The 15,937-nt window shown below is 36.7% G+C and overlaps 1 protein-coding gene across 2 annotated transcripts in view; it reads right to left on the bottom strand.

Annotated features, from left to right (window-relative positions):
- Ap3s1 (adaptor related protein complex 3 subunit sigma 1) overlaps positions 1-15,937 on the bottom strand; it is a 44,118-nt gene that overhangs the window by 22,019 nt on the left and 6,162 nt on the right. For both annotated transcript variants that reach the window (XM_055622633.1, XM_055622632.1), the window contains exons 2-3: positions 9,205-9,296; positions 5,713-5,824 (exon numbers count right to left, since the gene is read on the bottom strand). In XM_055622633.1, coding sequence (XP_055478608.1) covers positions 5,713-5,824; positions 9,205-9,296 — 204 coding nt within the window. The remainder of the gene's footprint in view (positions 1-5,712; positions 5,825-9,204; positions 9,297-15,937) is intronic.

The raw sequence follows: 15,937 nt of genomic DNA, 5'->3' as shown, positions 1-15,937 counted from the left end.
TAGCTCCTCTAAGCCTACTTTTATACTAGGCAGAAATGATTTAGCGCTGCTGAAATACTCTTTCCTATATTTTATCTAATATCAAAACAAATTATCAGAACGAAACATGGGTCAGTGGTAAGAATCATGCTCATATAAGGCTCTGGGTTTAATCACTGCCATAAACACAAAAATGCAAAATTGAAAGCCTGTCACCACCAAAGTTCCTAATGTTTGAGCAATAAAGCCAAAAACATTAGCAAAACATAACAGCCATTTTCCTTTTCCTGAACTACATGAGAGAATTACATCAGTTATGCTGCATAAGTCTTGTGCTTTGACTCTAACTCCCGTGAGGTATCACAGTTGTTCTGCTAAAACACTCAGATGGACCACAGTATCAGAACTCTGCACGAATACAGAGTACTTCTGCTTTACCTCCAAGAAAATTTGCATCCATTTTAATCTGTCTCAATAAAGCAGACCGAATTTTAAATGAGTTCTTTCTCTTACTTTAACTCTAGAGACTCTTAATGAATGGCTAGCTTAGATTACTGAAAAACAGTAGTTTAAATGTAGCATGTGTCTACTATTCTCTTCAACCAAGGATAGCCGAGAGAAACAGAAAACACAGAAAATTATTTTCTACAGAAATAAGAAGTTTTAGAATATAACTGTAATTATGTAGTAACTATAATAATAAACTCAAGTAGAAGGCAATGCAAGATCATTCCCTCTCTGTTACCAAGGCATATAAAACAAAAAACTGTCATGAAAGTATACAGGGAAACAAAACACTGATTCTGAAGTGGTCCTCAGAGGTACAAGGACAAGCAGATAAAGGTATGGAGTCATAGTTACTATAAGTTCAACATTTCAACATTATTTTAAAATTATATTCAATTTTATTCTATATGTTTATCTTTAAATTATCATTTTTTTCACTACCACCACCAACTTACGAAGAAAGGAATGAAGGGGGAAAAGGGAGAAACACACAAAAAAATGTTTACCCTGGTTAATTTTTGGTTTCACTTAACTAATATCTGCCAAGAACTTAAAAACCAGCATGAGAAATTACAGATTTGGGAGCTGAAGCGATAGAACAGTGGTTAAGAACACTTCAGGCTCTTTCAGAAGTCCTAAATTCAGTTCTTTTCCACATTGGGCATTCACAACTGCCTGTAACTACAGTTCCACATGATCCAACAGTCTTTTGGCTTCCTTGGGTACTCAAATGTACATGCACAGACATAACATAAGAATAAAATACATTTTAAAACAAACAAAAAAGATTTTGGACTTGCCAATTGTGATAGGATAGTGCACACCTTTAATCCCAGCACTCGCACGGTGAGTTCAAGGCCAGCCTGACCTACCTAACGTATATGAGGCCAGCCATATGGGCTACATAATGAGACCCTGTCTTAAAGCAACAACAACAACAAAAAACAAAACCAAAACACCACAAAGAATAAACAAACAAAAAAACAGAATTTCAAGTTAAGAGTAAAGTGGTATACTAACAGCTCCACTTTCACTAACACTTGCTGTTTTTACTAACAACTTCAGTACCAAAAGCTTTAGTCGTGCCACTGATATTTCTAAGCTTGGCCACTCAGAATTTATTTCTAAGTTTTCTGCTTAATAATTTCTCACTTACAATCAAGGGACACTTCTTTCGTGCAGATTTAAAAACCGTTACTCATTTGACAAAGAAATTATTTTACACACAGTTTTTTCCAGCTTACAACTTACAAATACCACATCTCTATTTGTGTACTGTTCAGAAAAAAAAAATGAATTCTGAGTATTTCCTAATGATAATCTAATGATATAAATACAATTATTTATAACAATTACATTAAATTAAAAAATTAAATTAAATTAAAAAACTATTTATTGGTGTGTGTGCACACACGTAAATGTGTGGAGGACAGAGGACAATTTTATGGAGTTGTTTCTTTCTACCATGTTGATTCGTTCTCGAGTTGAACTCAAGTCAGCAGACTTGCAAGGCAAGTGTTTTTATCTGCTCTCTGGCCAACAACTGTATTTGCAAATGTGGTTTGCTTTTTTCTTTCTCTTTTTATTTTTAGCTTTTAGAGGTGGCACAGTATATAAACTGAAAATATAGAAGTCCTCAGTATATGTGTATACATACATATTTAGATATACATATAGATATATGGCTTATATATATGATTCTCACAATGAGCAAATCAACTAAAACTCAGATAAGAAAATGTCAATAGCATGTAGTGATAGCTACATTTTATTTTCTGTTTAACTATTCTAAGTAACTTTTAGAATTTACTGTCAGTTATTTTATGCTAAATATTGTATATGGGCATTAAATTCATTCATTTATTCACTTTTCAAACAATTATCTGTCGAAGACCTACTATTCCTTGTATGAGGTAAATCAACAGTAATAATGCAATGCAATATAGATAAGTCCTCATAGATAAGTCAATAAGTAAATAATCTCTAGGTCCTCATGGAGCTTTTATTCTATTAGAAGTAAATGATAATAAAGTATGTCAACCATATGGCATATAAAATGATAACAGGTGCTAAGGGAAAAAAACCAAAACAAAACAGATGACTGGTTACAAATGTAGAGGCGATTTTTAGAGAGCATAGCCAGAGAATTCCACACTAAAAAGGTGGTTATATGGGTCAAAATCTGGAAGAACGATATGGAGACTGCCAAATGAGCACCAAATGAAAGAACAGTGCAGGTACAAAAGGCAGCAAATACAAAGTCTGAAGTAGGATGCCTGTTGCATCAGCAAGAGGCTAAACACATGAGAAGGGGACAGAAGGAAGATAAACAATAGGAAGAAGGTCAGACACACAGGTTCCTCAATAAGACAAACGTGGCTTTTAGTCCAATAAAAGCTGAGGTCAGAGGAGTCTAGAACAAAAGCTGTGAGATGTGGCATACTGCAGTGTCGTTCAACTGATGCACCAAGTGAAGACTTAAAACATCAGATGCAGGAGACCACTCAAGAAACTGCCAGAATACAGACAAGTGCGGTGGCTTGGACCGCAAGGAAGAAGGTAGTAAGGGGCTGGGCAAAGGATTTGCTTAAGATAGAACAGGGTGCAGAGAATGAAACTGAGGACAAGTAAATACTCGGGTTCCGGCTAGTCAACCTGAAGAGTACAGATGTTATTAAGACAAAAACTGCAGGAATACAGATTTCAGATCAACCTCAGGGAGAGATCTTTATATAATACCCAAGTGAAGACATCCAGCAGAAAGCTGGGCTTTAAAGCCAGCCAGCCATTCAAAGGAAAGGTCTAGGCTAAAGATTAAAATTGCTACCATCAATACATAAATAATATTTGGATGAAATCACCTTACCAAAGGAATAAAGCCACAAAAAGAGAAGATCAAGACAGACCCTACGACATTATCAACAACCCAGAGGTAATAAAATAACTAAAGATGAAGGACAAAAACAGGGAAGACTATCCTTAAGATCAAGTAGAGGCAATGCGTGTCAAGAGTGACAGCAAATCTGAATCAAACAGAGGAAGCCTGCTAAGAACCTGTAATTCAGAAACAATAGTGCAAGAAAGCAAAAGGGTTTCAGATATTCCTTTTGCAATAAAAAGGGAGTGAAAGTGGGAGGGCATAGTGCTGGTGGAGGGAATGCTTTAGAAGAGAGAATAAAATGATACAAAGGGGGGCAGTTTCTGGAGCAAGAGGAAGTGAAAACGACTAAAAAAGGCTTGGTTCCTCAGCTAGGAACATAGTAAGTGCAACCCCTATACAAAACACAATAGACAGGTAAGCAGACAGCAAGAGCCTGCCAATGTCCTCATCTGACTGCTTCAGTTTTGCTTGTGCTCCAGAAAGGGAGGTCTAGATAGAGTTTGAAAGGAGTGGTGTAAAAGCGAGAAAAACAGATCACAGAGATAAACTACAATCGGTGGACAGCACACAGTGATCATAGATCTAAAGTGGGCAGCAAATATCATTTCCAGGCATACGAGAACAGGCCACAAGTTTAGTGAATAGAAGGCTCTGCACACTATATGACTGACAAGCAAGACCTCTGGAGGATCAGGTGCTAAAACCTGAGTGACCTAAAGTAAGAGAAATAGTAAAATAGAAAGACAAGAAGGCAGCTGAGACAAGAAAATGAAACAGATTATGGACTGATTTATAGTTTGTATAAAAATGAGACATGAACAGAAAGCTGGAGCAGAAGGCAAAGCTCTGAAGAAGTTCCAGCTTTAAAGACATGAGGCTACCAAAGATTTAACATGTGAACACTGAAGTCCCCAAGAACCTTCACACATACCGTCCTCTACTGAATGACAATGAGTAAAAAGTAACTCTGAAAAGCCTACACATTTTAAGTTTCCTCAACCCCAGAAACAGAGGCAACTGCTATCTGTGTCTTGGACTATCTTTTCAAATCTGTCACACTGACAGCCAAATAGTGTCATCCCCCAGAGAAAGGACAAGCTTACCTTTTCTCTTTAAGAGAACCTCATCCTCACTAGAGCAGACATGATTCCCCCATCAGAAAAGATTGCAGCTCCCTAAGCCCAGGTCCCACCCCTGTGAGATCTGCTCTACTGTGTTGCAGGTATCACGTGGCTCCTTCACAGCACCCTTCTGGAACTGAGAACTAATGCAGGTAAACGTTGGCATGGTTTGGCATGTTATGTTTTGTGGATAATGCTTTTGTTGTTAGTTACTCATGCCACCATCTTTTAAACTGTAAGTAACTTATCAGCTCTCAAATGGAGTAAAATCTCTAAACTTTGACAGTTCTTGACAAAATCCCCCAGGCATGGGAGGTCGAAAGAGATGAATACAACTAAATGTGTAGGAGGAAGACTAGTCTGATAACATGAGATGTTTAAAAATACATACCCTGGAAGAAACAAATAGAACATCTGTAAGCTCAATGATATGAAAAAGCAAACATATATACATACACATTCTGTTACTTGTGAAGGTCGAAGGTAATGAGGAAGCAAAATTTAACTAAAAGACTTGAAGCAATATTAACAGATGAGGTTGAAAACATGAGTTTTCTGATCTTGAGTTCTACAGATATTACAAAAGCCTTTCAGGAGACCAGAAGAGTAAAGCTTTAGGTCAGATTTGGAGATATTCAGAGAACCTCACAATCTTGGGCTCCTTGCAGCTCACATGAGCCAAAGAAAATGCATAATGAGATTAGTTTTAATTAGTCCTAATCAGTTTAGTTTCTATACCCCTTGATATGGTTTGAACTGGATCATGAGGGCACCGTCTTTCTGGGTAAATTAATCCGCTTATATAAGTTCATAGTTAAACAGGCTACTAGGATGTGGAACCTAGATGGAGGAAGGGGTCACTGGGAGTGTGTCTTTGACATGTTTATCTTTCCCCTGGCCCCTTTCTCTCCTTGCTCCCCAGCTGCCATGAACACAGAAGCACTACCCTGCCATGCTCTTCTACTATGCTACTGCTCTGCCATGGACTTAGATGCAATGGAATCAACTGGCAGAATCTGAATCACTTCCAGAACTGTGCGCTAAAATAAATCTTTCCTCTAACGTGATTTATGTCAGGCCCTATGTCACAGCATACCCACCTGGTATCTACTATGGAACACTTCTTATCAAACAAAACATTGTTTTATACAATTTTAATCTTAGGTTTATAGTCAAAATATAGTAAAAAAAACTAAGGGTAGTGACATGAAGCTACTGACTTACTTGAATGAGATCTAAAATGCCAAGTTCACTTTCTGAGGAATCCACACAGAAGACAAAATATAGTGTTGCATAATGTCTGTAAATCAGTTTGTTGTCAGATCCTCCAATTAATCTAAATGACAAAACAAAATAATTAAAATGGTGTAGGGAACAAAATGCAAAATACTTCATTAGCTCAAGCTAAATCCCATTTGTTAAAAACGTTTATAAAACAAAATAAAACAACGGCATAGCAATTCAAGTAAACTTCAGAAACTAAATTATTAGAGCAATTTTCTTCACAAATGTCAAGTTAAAGAAGCCAGTGATTAATTTTAGTTAAGTTTATTCATTATTCAGTGAGTAAGTATTATGTGTCAGGCATTAATATCAGGTAAAGAGATAAGAAAGTTAACAGGTAAAGACAGTGTCACACAGAGAACCAAGACAAGTCCCACCATATCCATGGACTTCCCACTTCAGAATAGATATTGAGAGTCAGGAACATCATTAGGGGTGGGGCATGGAAAAATGAAGAAAGGAGCACCGTGGGGTAAGGAAGCAATGACTTGAAAGGGCTGTTTCACTGAGACAATTCTGTACTTCCAAGGAGATAGAACTCCAGCAGATAAGAAGAGATTAGTAAACAATGAGGCTGAAGGTTCAAACAGGCAGAAACCAGATCACATGTGCAAGTGCTTACAAGATATAACTTCATAGGCCACAGTAAAATACACAGCTTAAGACTGATTATCAACTAGAAAAAAAAAGGGAGTATTTCTTAAGCTTTAGACACACTTAGCATCAAGACATTCTCCAAAAACATTGTTCTTAAGTCTAAATCCAAGAATACCACATTAATGAATACTCAATTCTTTCATCAAATGCTATTTATTATTCATATATTCATATTCAGAATTCAGCATTTTTAAAACAAAAATTTAGAAATCATCTTAAGTATCTTACATTTTTCCAAATACACTTTAGCTGTATAATAGTCAAGTTTATAATGGCAAATTCACCTCAAGACCATTTAAACATTAAGAGAGTTTTCTCAACAATATAGGGTGTGGCCATTTTCCTGTTCCATAAATATAACACTTAACTTACAAGCTTTATAGAAACAACTTCTCTAAATACGTATTACTTTCTTGTCCTGTAAAAGCAAAACCAGAAATGATCTTGGGGAAAAAAAAATGAATAATTCCTACTATGCTAGGTTACTTGTCTAGAAAGGGTAAAATTTAATTTAAAAGTCTTTATGTACACTTCAAATATTCTGATGTAATTAGGACAGCATTTACAATTGTTCTCTGAAAGGGCGAAATGAGCACATCAGCAATTTCATTGTAGGTTTTCCTTTAAAAGAAGAGCATGCTTCTGAAAAATGTTTAACAAAGTAGCCCTTAATGCTCAGAGAAACTAATGATCTCTGTAAGGGAAGGACACAGTTAGCCTTGAAAGTACAACTTCACTTTAAACTACTTTAATACTAGTACAAATTCATTTAAGAAATTGTCTTAGTTAGGGTTTCTATTGATGTAATGAAACACAATGACCAAAAAGCAAGTTGGAAAGGAAAGGGTTAACTTTAGGTCCACATAGTAATCCCTGAAGGAAGGGTAGGAATTTGGAAGCAGGAACTGATGCAGAGACCATGGAGGAATGCTGTTTACTGCCTTGCTCCCTATGGCTTGCTCAGCCTACTTTCTAGTAGAACCCAGGACCACCAGCCCAGGAATGGCAGTACCCACAATGGGCTGCACCCTTGCCCATCAATCACTAATTAAGAAAATGCCTTACTGCTGGATCTTATGGAGACATTTTCTCAACTGAGGCTCCCTCCTCTCTGATGACTCTAGTTTGTATCAAACTGACATAAAACTAGACAGTACAGAGGTGAAATACAATATGTAAAATTTTACAAACAGAAATTTTTTGATATCTTAGATATCTTTGGAGGAGAAAATGTAGTTCCAAGAATTTGAACAATATGACTGAGGGAACTGGCTAGCCAGTTTCAAAACCAGAACAAGGATAGAAAGGTCCAGTATTTACTTCCAGTTTTTTATAGTTAAGAAAGAATCTGACTTTCAAAGCATAATGTCCATCTAAACGGGACCCTCTTTTGTATCAATCTGGCTCTCACAGTCTACTACATGCAATGTACTACGCGAGGTAAGAAGCCTGTGAGATAGATAAAAAGATGAGAAAGAAGCAGTATGTATGGCAAAGACAACCACATTCCTACAGGAATTTAATAGAAACAAGTGGCTGCCTTGGTCGTTAAGTTAGAGTCTGGAAAGGGTTAACAGCAAAATCTAGAAATCACAAATATGAATTACATGTTTAAGTACAGCATGATATAACATTTTTTAAATGCAAGTATATGAAGTAGCTGCTGAAATGCAAATAAACTTTCACATGATAAAAAACAATGTATAGTCAGAAGAAAATGGGTTCTGTTTGCTCTGTTTTTTTTCAATATGCACTATCATTCATGAGGCTTAGCTGATACTTAGTTTTAATTCTCAATGAGAAAATATTAAGTGTATTAATTATATAATTGGGGAGGAAGTATTTAGAAGTAAACTGCTTTCAAAAGAATCCATTAATTTTAAAGTATTTAGAGTTACAGATACACAACATAGAAAAGTACATGCCTAGCATTCACAAAGCATTGGGTTTACTTCCCAGTGCTGCAAACAATGAAAAAGAGAGAAATATTTACAATATTTACAATATTTGTTTAGTTTACCAAGCTATTTGTTTTTCATTTTAAAAATAAAAACATCTACTAGATGACTCTATACTAGGGGTTTGTAGGTATATATACAGACTTTGACTTTCATAAGAAAATAAAGTCTATGATCTGAATTTTTATTTGCATTCATCCTAGAAATACTAAATCCATTAGAAAATATGTTGTTCCAGTATTTTTTTAAGTGTTATTACATTTCTCTCTCTCTTTTTCTCTCTCTGTATGTGTGTATGTATGTCAAATGACAACTTGAGGGAATAAGTTCTTTCCCTTCTACTATGTGGGTCCTAGGGACAAACTTAGATTATCAGAATTGACAGCCAGCACCTCTACTGGATAAGCCCAATCTCTCCAGATGTATTTACAAGCAAAATTTTACAAAACATTATGCAAAAAAGAAACATGCAATGAACATGTCAGTAAATATAAAATGCGCTTTCTAGAAGAATACACAAGAAACTGGGAAAAAGGACTAAGGTTAGGAGAGAAGCATAATTTAAAACTTTCTATTTCCCCAAAATAAATGAATTCTACTATATGAATATATTAACTTTATATAAAATAACACTATAAAATATTTAGAAAGATGGCATATCTTAAAAAGTCTATGAATCAGAGTTATGCCTAACAGTGGTAGCAATTAATTTTTCTAATCTAAAAAGTTAGAATAAGGGATTTTCATCATAAATTGGTTAGTATACTTTCATTACACACTGGGAATTAGAAAAAAAAACATGAAATGCTATACTTACAATCCTCCTTCTAGGAAATTACAAACATTCTCATCTCGCTTAGATACCAAATGGAAAGTCTCCCTGATGATTTGCTGTTGTGTATCTTCACTCTGAGGAACAATAATTCATATGCATTAGGATTAAGTTTATAGGTTTAACAGCATTTTAAGACGTTTTGGAAACAAAAGATAGTAATTTTAATCTGGAAAAAAATGGGGGAAGGTCCTTGAAAAACAGATTCAAATCACAGAAGCAAAACCCAACATTTTTTGATCAAAAGGGGGGAAAAAGCCATTATAGTTTACCACTACCATGAAAGTAACTTATTTCTATATTCAAAACCAAATGAGAAACAGAACACTCCGATACATTCGTGAAAAGAGTATATACATATCAGACAGTCAGAGACTGATGCTTTACATATGGCTAAAATGAAGCAGGGAAACAATGTCCGATTAACTCATGAAACTTTATTAACCATATATGAGTACAGAGACAATAGAGAAGCTTTAAGTTTACAGGTAAACTGAACCTCGATAAAATAAAAATTGAGGCTATGAGTCCGCCTTACTCATCTTTACATAAACAGGACCCCAACCTAAGAATTGTTTCAGTAGATAGTTTCTAAACTCAACCAAGGAACTCATATCCCACTAAAAAAGAACTAGCTTCCCAACTCATTAAACAGGTGGGCAAAATCATGAACAGAAACTTCAGAGGAAAAAAAATATGATGGTCCATAAATGTTTGTAAAGATGCTAAGCCTCAAAGTGACTCAGTAACACTCAGTTAAAGTAACAATGGCAACGCTCCTAGGAGCCACACTAGCATAGGAATAAAATCTGACAAAAATTCAATGCAGAGAAACTCTCTGCCCACCAGTGCAAAGGTAAGTGACACTAACATTTCACAAATTTCATAAGCAACATTTTTACCCCTTATACTCTTGTAAAGCCTATAAAACCACTTTCTTTTTTAAAAAAGATTTATTTGTTTGTTTCTTTTTTATGCAGTGTTCTGCCTGCATGCAGGCCTGTACACAGAAGAGGGCACCAGATCTCATGGTTGTGAGCCACCACATGGCTGCTGGGAATGGCTCAGGGCCTGTGGAACAACAGCCAGTGCTCTTAACCTCTGAGCCATCTCTCCAGTCCTGAAAGCACTTTCTTGAGGTCAAAAACAACTATTACCAATGGCATATATATATATATATATATATATATATATATATATATATATATATCTTAATATGTCCAATTGAAAAACACAAAATGACCCTTTAAAGAAGTTGAAATATTCCAAATATCCTCCATCCACAGAATGGATAAACTGTGATATACTCTTCCTTAAACACTTTAATTTTCAAATCATAATTGAGAAAAAAAAGGTGTTTTGATTCAAGTTGTCATGACAGCACAAGGCAGACAGGTAGCCTAAATAGCATGTTTATTTTGTGGCAGTCCTGGAGGCTGAAGTCCAAGATCAGGGTGTCAGCAGTCATGTGTGGCAGAAGGTTCTAGCCTGTAGATGAGCTCCTTCTCACTGGTCCTCACAGAGCAAAAGCAAATTCTCCAGCATCTCTTATGGAGAAATTAATCCCTCCAGATGGATCCACTGTCATGCCTTCATCTAAATTCAATTCTTTCCCAATCTCCAGATACCATTCCATTAGGGTTGGAGCTCTAACATGGGAATTTAGGAAACACATACTTCAGTCTATAGCTGGACTAGAAAGGGCAAGAGGCACAAGGATACATAATCATTCCATTAGCATAAAATTCAAAATTAAGGAAAACTAAACATTGCTTAATAACACATTTATTACAAGTAAAAAAAAACAAAAACAAAAACAAAACAAAAAAACCAAACAACAAACTATTGCCAGCAATGGTGGCACATACCTGCAATACAAGTATGTAGGACGCTGAAGCAAGAGGGTTCAAATTTCAAGGAAACCCTGAACTAAACGGAAAGTCAGATGATAGCTTGACTACACAGTGAGACTTTGTGTAAAAGAAAAAAAAAATTAATTAAACTATAAAAGAACCAAAAGAATGAGTAACAAATACTAAAAAATGGTTTTGCAAAAATTCTATTTTCTAATTGCGTTACAACTAGGTAGGAAAAAAAAAACAGCAATTAAATGAAAGTTGTTTTAGTTTTCAATCAAACTCAAAGCAAGAGTTCCTCACTTCTGTACGTAAAGACTACAAGCTTACAAATCAGTCATAGGTTAAATGATTTTTCTGTGACACTGGAAGGCTACACAGCTGCAGCTCTAACCTGAATGTATCCCTACTGGAGAAGTCAGTGTGCCCATATCCCTCCCCAACTCTGGGAAGGGCCATGACCCCTGTTCCAACTCCAATGAAATGAAATACACGTCTCTGGAAGGGCTTGCATATGGAACCCAACCTGGGGCCCTCATAGAAAGATAGGTGGAGTATAGGAAGGCTCCTCTAGGGGCCCCTGCAAGTGGAGGTAGGGAGGAATTCTAGGATCGCCCTTTGACCCAAGGGAAGATCAATAAATTACAGCAATAAACAGCAAGGTGAAGTGAAGGAATTTCTGGTAGAAAGTTTAAGTGGAAGTGGGGTGGTGGGGTAATACCCCCACTTCCTAGAGGGCATCCTCAGTTTCCAGAGCCCCCAACCATCTCCGGTTTATGTCGGACTGAGATTTTGATCAGATATTTCTGCATCCCTCATTCTCGGCATCCGCTTCACAGATTCAGTAACACTAACCCCATCATGGCTGGGTAAAAGGAAGGCCTTGGTCGCTGGGGCACAGAAGGGCCTGAGAGTCTATCTGTTTTAAAAATAGGTTCTAAAAAAATAAATAAATAAAAATTTAAAAAATGAAATGATTCCAAACTGGATCTAAAAATTTATCTTTCTAGAGAGAGAGAGAAAAGTAACTATATTTAGCAAAGTGGAAAGGTTCAAAATTCAAATACAACAATCCCTTCGATACCATAAGCATCTTCCAAATTTACTTTAGACATAACTGTGAAGTTTTCTCACCTGCTGCTTCTTCCCTACCCAAGCAGATCAGCCACAGTGAATTTTCAGAGTTCTCTTCCATTTCCTTCCTCTGTCTTGGAACACCCTACTCATCCCATCTGCTATCAGTACCTCTTTAAATCTCAGTAAACAGTATCACTCTGACATTTCTGCCTCCATGCTTCCTTCTTTGGTACCATTTCTATCCCCACTACACACTTAAAACAGCATGTCTGAACTTTCTGTGTAGACTCCAAATCCTAACAGAGGAATCTGAGCACTGTATCTGAAACATTCAGGAAAGAAATATACTATGAAACAAGTAAAATTCATAAATTAAGAAAGATATAAAAATTGTAAACACAAGATAATTTCAAAATTAAGATATACACTAGGAAAAAAAAACTTCAGAAAAATGCCTACAGAAGAGATTAGAGGCATAAAAGAAAAGAGAACATTTTAAGAATTTACAATAGTCCAGAGGAATAAATAATTAAATACTCAAAAAGAACAGAGAAAGTGGGGATATAGACAAGTCAGGGATAGACCTTGAGCATACTCAAGTGCCCTGGGTGCAAGCCCTGCATCAAAACAGAACACAAAGAAACCAAGAAATGATTCCAGTAGACAACTGGAATGAAAGACCTTATGTACCCCACACTGTGGATGTGAACAGTCTCAAAGCAAGGAGCTCTAAAACTTTAGAAACAGGAGTCTATACATTTCCTGGTAAATCAGTAAAATTATCATATATACGAAAGGAGTAGCCTGAATTGCTACAGACTTTTTGAAAATCAACACTGGAAACAGAAATGTGGGACAACATGTGATCATGGATGAAAGATTTCTGATCTGGAATTCTAAATTTCAATGTGCTTATTAAAAGACTTTCAGAACTGTAAGGCCTCGTGAAATCGACTTCTTGTTACATTTTACTCAGGCAGTTACTGGCTCCACTGTGATAAGACAACAAAGAATCAAGCACTGAAGATCTAGAAAACAGGCAAGAGGAACCCACAATAAGAAGTCCAAATATGGCTGCCAGGCAACTGCTACAGACTGGTCCTAGCCAAAAGATTTCAAGAGAGATTTCTTCATGAACAGGAAGGAGACTGACAGACACATGCTGGCATAGACATAAATTGGAGATAAGTAAATAAAAAGAATCTAGCTCAAAGAAAAACCAATTATCCTCCAGGAAAATAAAGTATCAGAAGGAAAAAAAAACTAAACAAAGTTTACAACATGGCTCAGGCTTAAGGTGGTTTATATAAAACACCAATGTGGGTACTGAGGAGTGATCTAATGAAAAATATGAAATAGCCTTGAGGGATTATAACTCACACGCTGTAAGAGAGGGCTAAATAATTATTCCCAATATCAGAACCAAATAGATCATGTCTACAAATGAAAACTTAGCCAAAAACCACATTATATACACAATGCTATGATAACCAGATAAAATTAGTCACCTTGGAAAAGAAGACATGAGGAAAGGCTCCTTTTTATTTTTATTTTTGAGATTATAAATTGATTACAAGATTTCTCCCTTCCCTTTCTAACCTCCAAATCTTCCCATTTAGCCCTCCCGCTCTCCTTCAAATTTAGTTTCTTTAAAACTAATTGCTATTGTATGTGTATACGTATATGTACGTACATACACATTCCTAAATATAGACTGTTCAGCTGGTATAATGCTATTATATGTGTATTTTTAGAGCTGCCCATTTGTCACCGAACAACCAGCTGGAGGCTCTGGCCTGGGGAAGGCCACCTTTCCTGTTCTCAGTTCTCCTCCATTGCTTACAGTTCCTACTGTAGGATTGCATCATCACGAGCTTTTCTCTGTACAGTTTGGCAATTCATTCGTGTCATCCTTCAAGCTTACATCTGCGCAATCATGTTGTTGAGACTTTGTGGGTTGTAGTTTCTGATATTAGGAAACATAACCTCACAGAAAATTCCCTGATTCCCTGGCTCCTACAAATCTTTCTGAAATGTTCCCTGAACCTTAAGAGTGGGAGCATTTTGAAGATGCATCCTTTTGGAACTGGACTCCACGTACCTGCATTTTGATTGGTTGTGGTTTATTCTAACAGTCTCTGTCTATTGCAAAGAAACGTTTCCTGGATTAAAAACTACATTCATCTGTGGTTATAAAGACAAACATTTAGACTGTTGTTAGGGGTTATACTGGTTTAATAAACCAATGGTTGTAGATTCTCTTCCAATAACTAGGTTTCCAGTATGAGGCATGGTATCCCCCTTGTTGAGTAGTCCTTAAGTTTAATTAGAGTGCTCCTGGTTACCACGAAAGTATGAATGCCACTATTATAATACCCTTAGGACTAGCATGCTTTGCTACCCATTGATGTATGTGTTCTTTTTCGTGATTGACCTTAGAGAACTGCTAGGATCTTGTTTTGGAATGATGTGTGGTATGTATATGTATGTGTGCATGTGCCCCAGGCTGAGGTCAGAGTCTTCTTGGGTTGCTCTTCACTGTATGTATTGAGGCAGGGTCTCCTTCTGAACTCTGTCCTCTCGTTCTCTCAAATGTCAGATACTCATCAGGCTTTCCCTGATGAACCTATATAATCTAGTACCCTTCCTTCATCCCCCATCAGTCTTTATCCCCTTCCATTGTCATGTTCTTCACAGACTAATCATAATCACACATACTTTATTATTTCCTATCACTAGAATGTAAATTCACTGAGTGGTGAGACATCATTATACCATGTTATTAGTACTTAGAACAAGGTTCTCCAAACAACAAATAAATACCTCTTTGGATATGGGCAAGGAAGGGGAGAAGAGTACACAGAAAGAAGTCCTGTAGGTTCTAGACAGCTTGTTCTTCCTCTTAAGGTTCAACTCTAGAGGTGCCTCCTGTTAAAAAGCCTCAGAAAATACCTGATAAGCAGAAATGCCCTTTTATTCCTCCTATACCACACACCCTTCTAGGAGTTGGTTGATCCTTCAGGGAAGGAACTCTGTACTTGTACTTCAAGTGGAAACACCGGGGAAGACTGAGGAGGTAGCACTTGAGGGAAAAGCTGTTACAATTTATCCTAACGGGGAAGTTTTAGATAAACTGGTGCCTGTCATTGGGATTATCAGCAGCAGAAAGAAATGCACGTTCCACAAGTGCAAAGACTTCAAATACTAACTAACTAAAACTTGTAACTCTTACAAAAATCATAAGCAATTGCTCTGTGCAGTCAAAAAAGGAAAGGACCTTGGCATACTCTGGTTTCACGTATGAGTTCAATTTTTGAAAAAGATGCAGAACATTGGGTATAAACCCAGAACGTTGCCATAAACCCAGAACCAAGGAGGCAGAGGCAGCAGGATCATGTGTTCAAGACCAGTTTCAGGGACACAGTGAGAGCCTGTCTGAGAAAGACAAGGCTTGGAGATGTGGCTCACTGGTAGAGCACCTGTACCACATATATAGGAAGCCCTGGGTTCAATTCTCAGCCCTGGAAGGAAACAGAAAGACACAAAGAAAAGACATGCAAACTGTTAATGTGCCATTAACATATATCAATGCATTGTGTTCATGAATGTGTGCGTGTGTGTGTGTGCGTGCGCGTGCACACTCATACAGGCCTGCTCCTGCATCTGGAGGTCAGAGGTCAGCATCAGGGTTTTTAATTGTGCTCCACCTCAATTTTGTTAAAAATCATTTTTAGATTTTTTTTTGTGATGCATGTTTTATCTGTCTGTATGTATATTTTTTGTGA

Source organism: Psammomys obesus, unplaced genomic scaffold (genome assembly GCF_907164565.1).
Source record: "Psammomys obesus unplaced genomic scaffold, mPsaObe1.curated_primary_1811, whole genome shotgun sequence".
NCBI lineage: Eukaryota > Metazoa > Chordata > Mammalia > Rodentia > Muridae > Psammomys > Psammomys obesus.
This window is presented reverse-complemented; position numbering and strand designations above follow the sequence as displayed.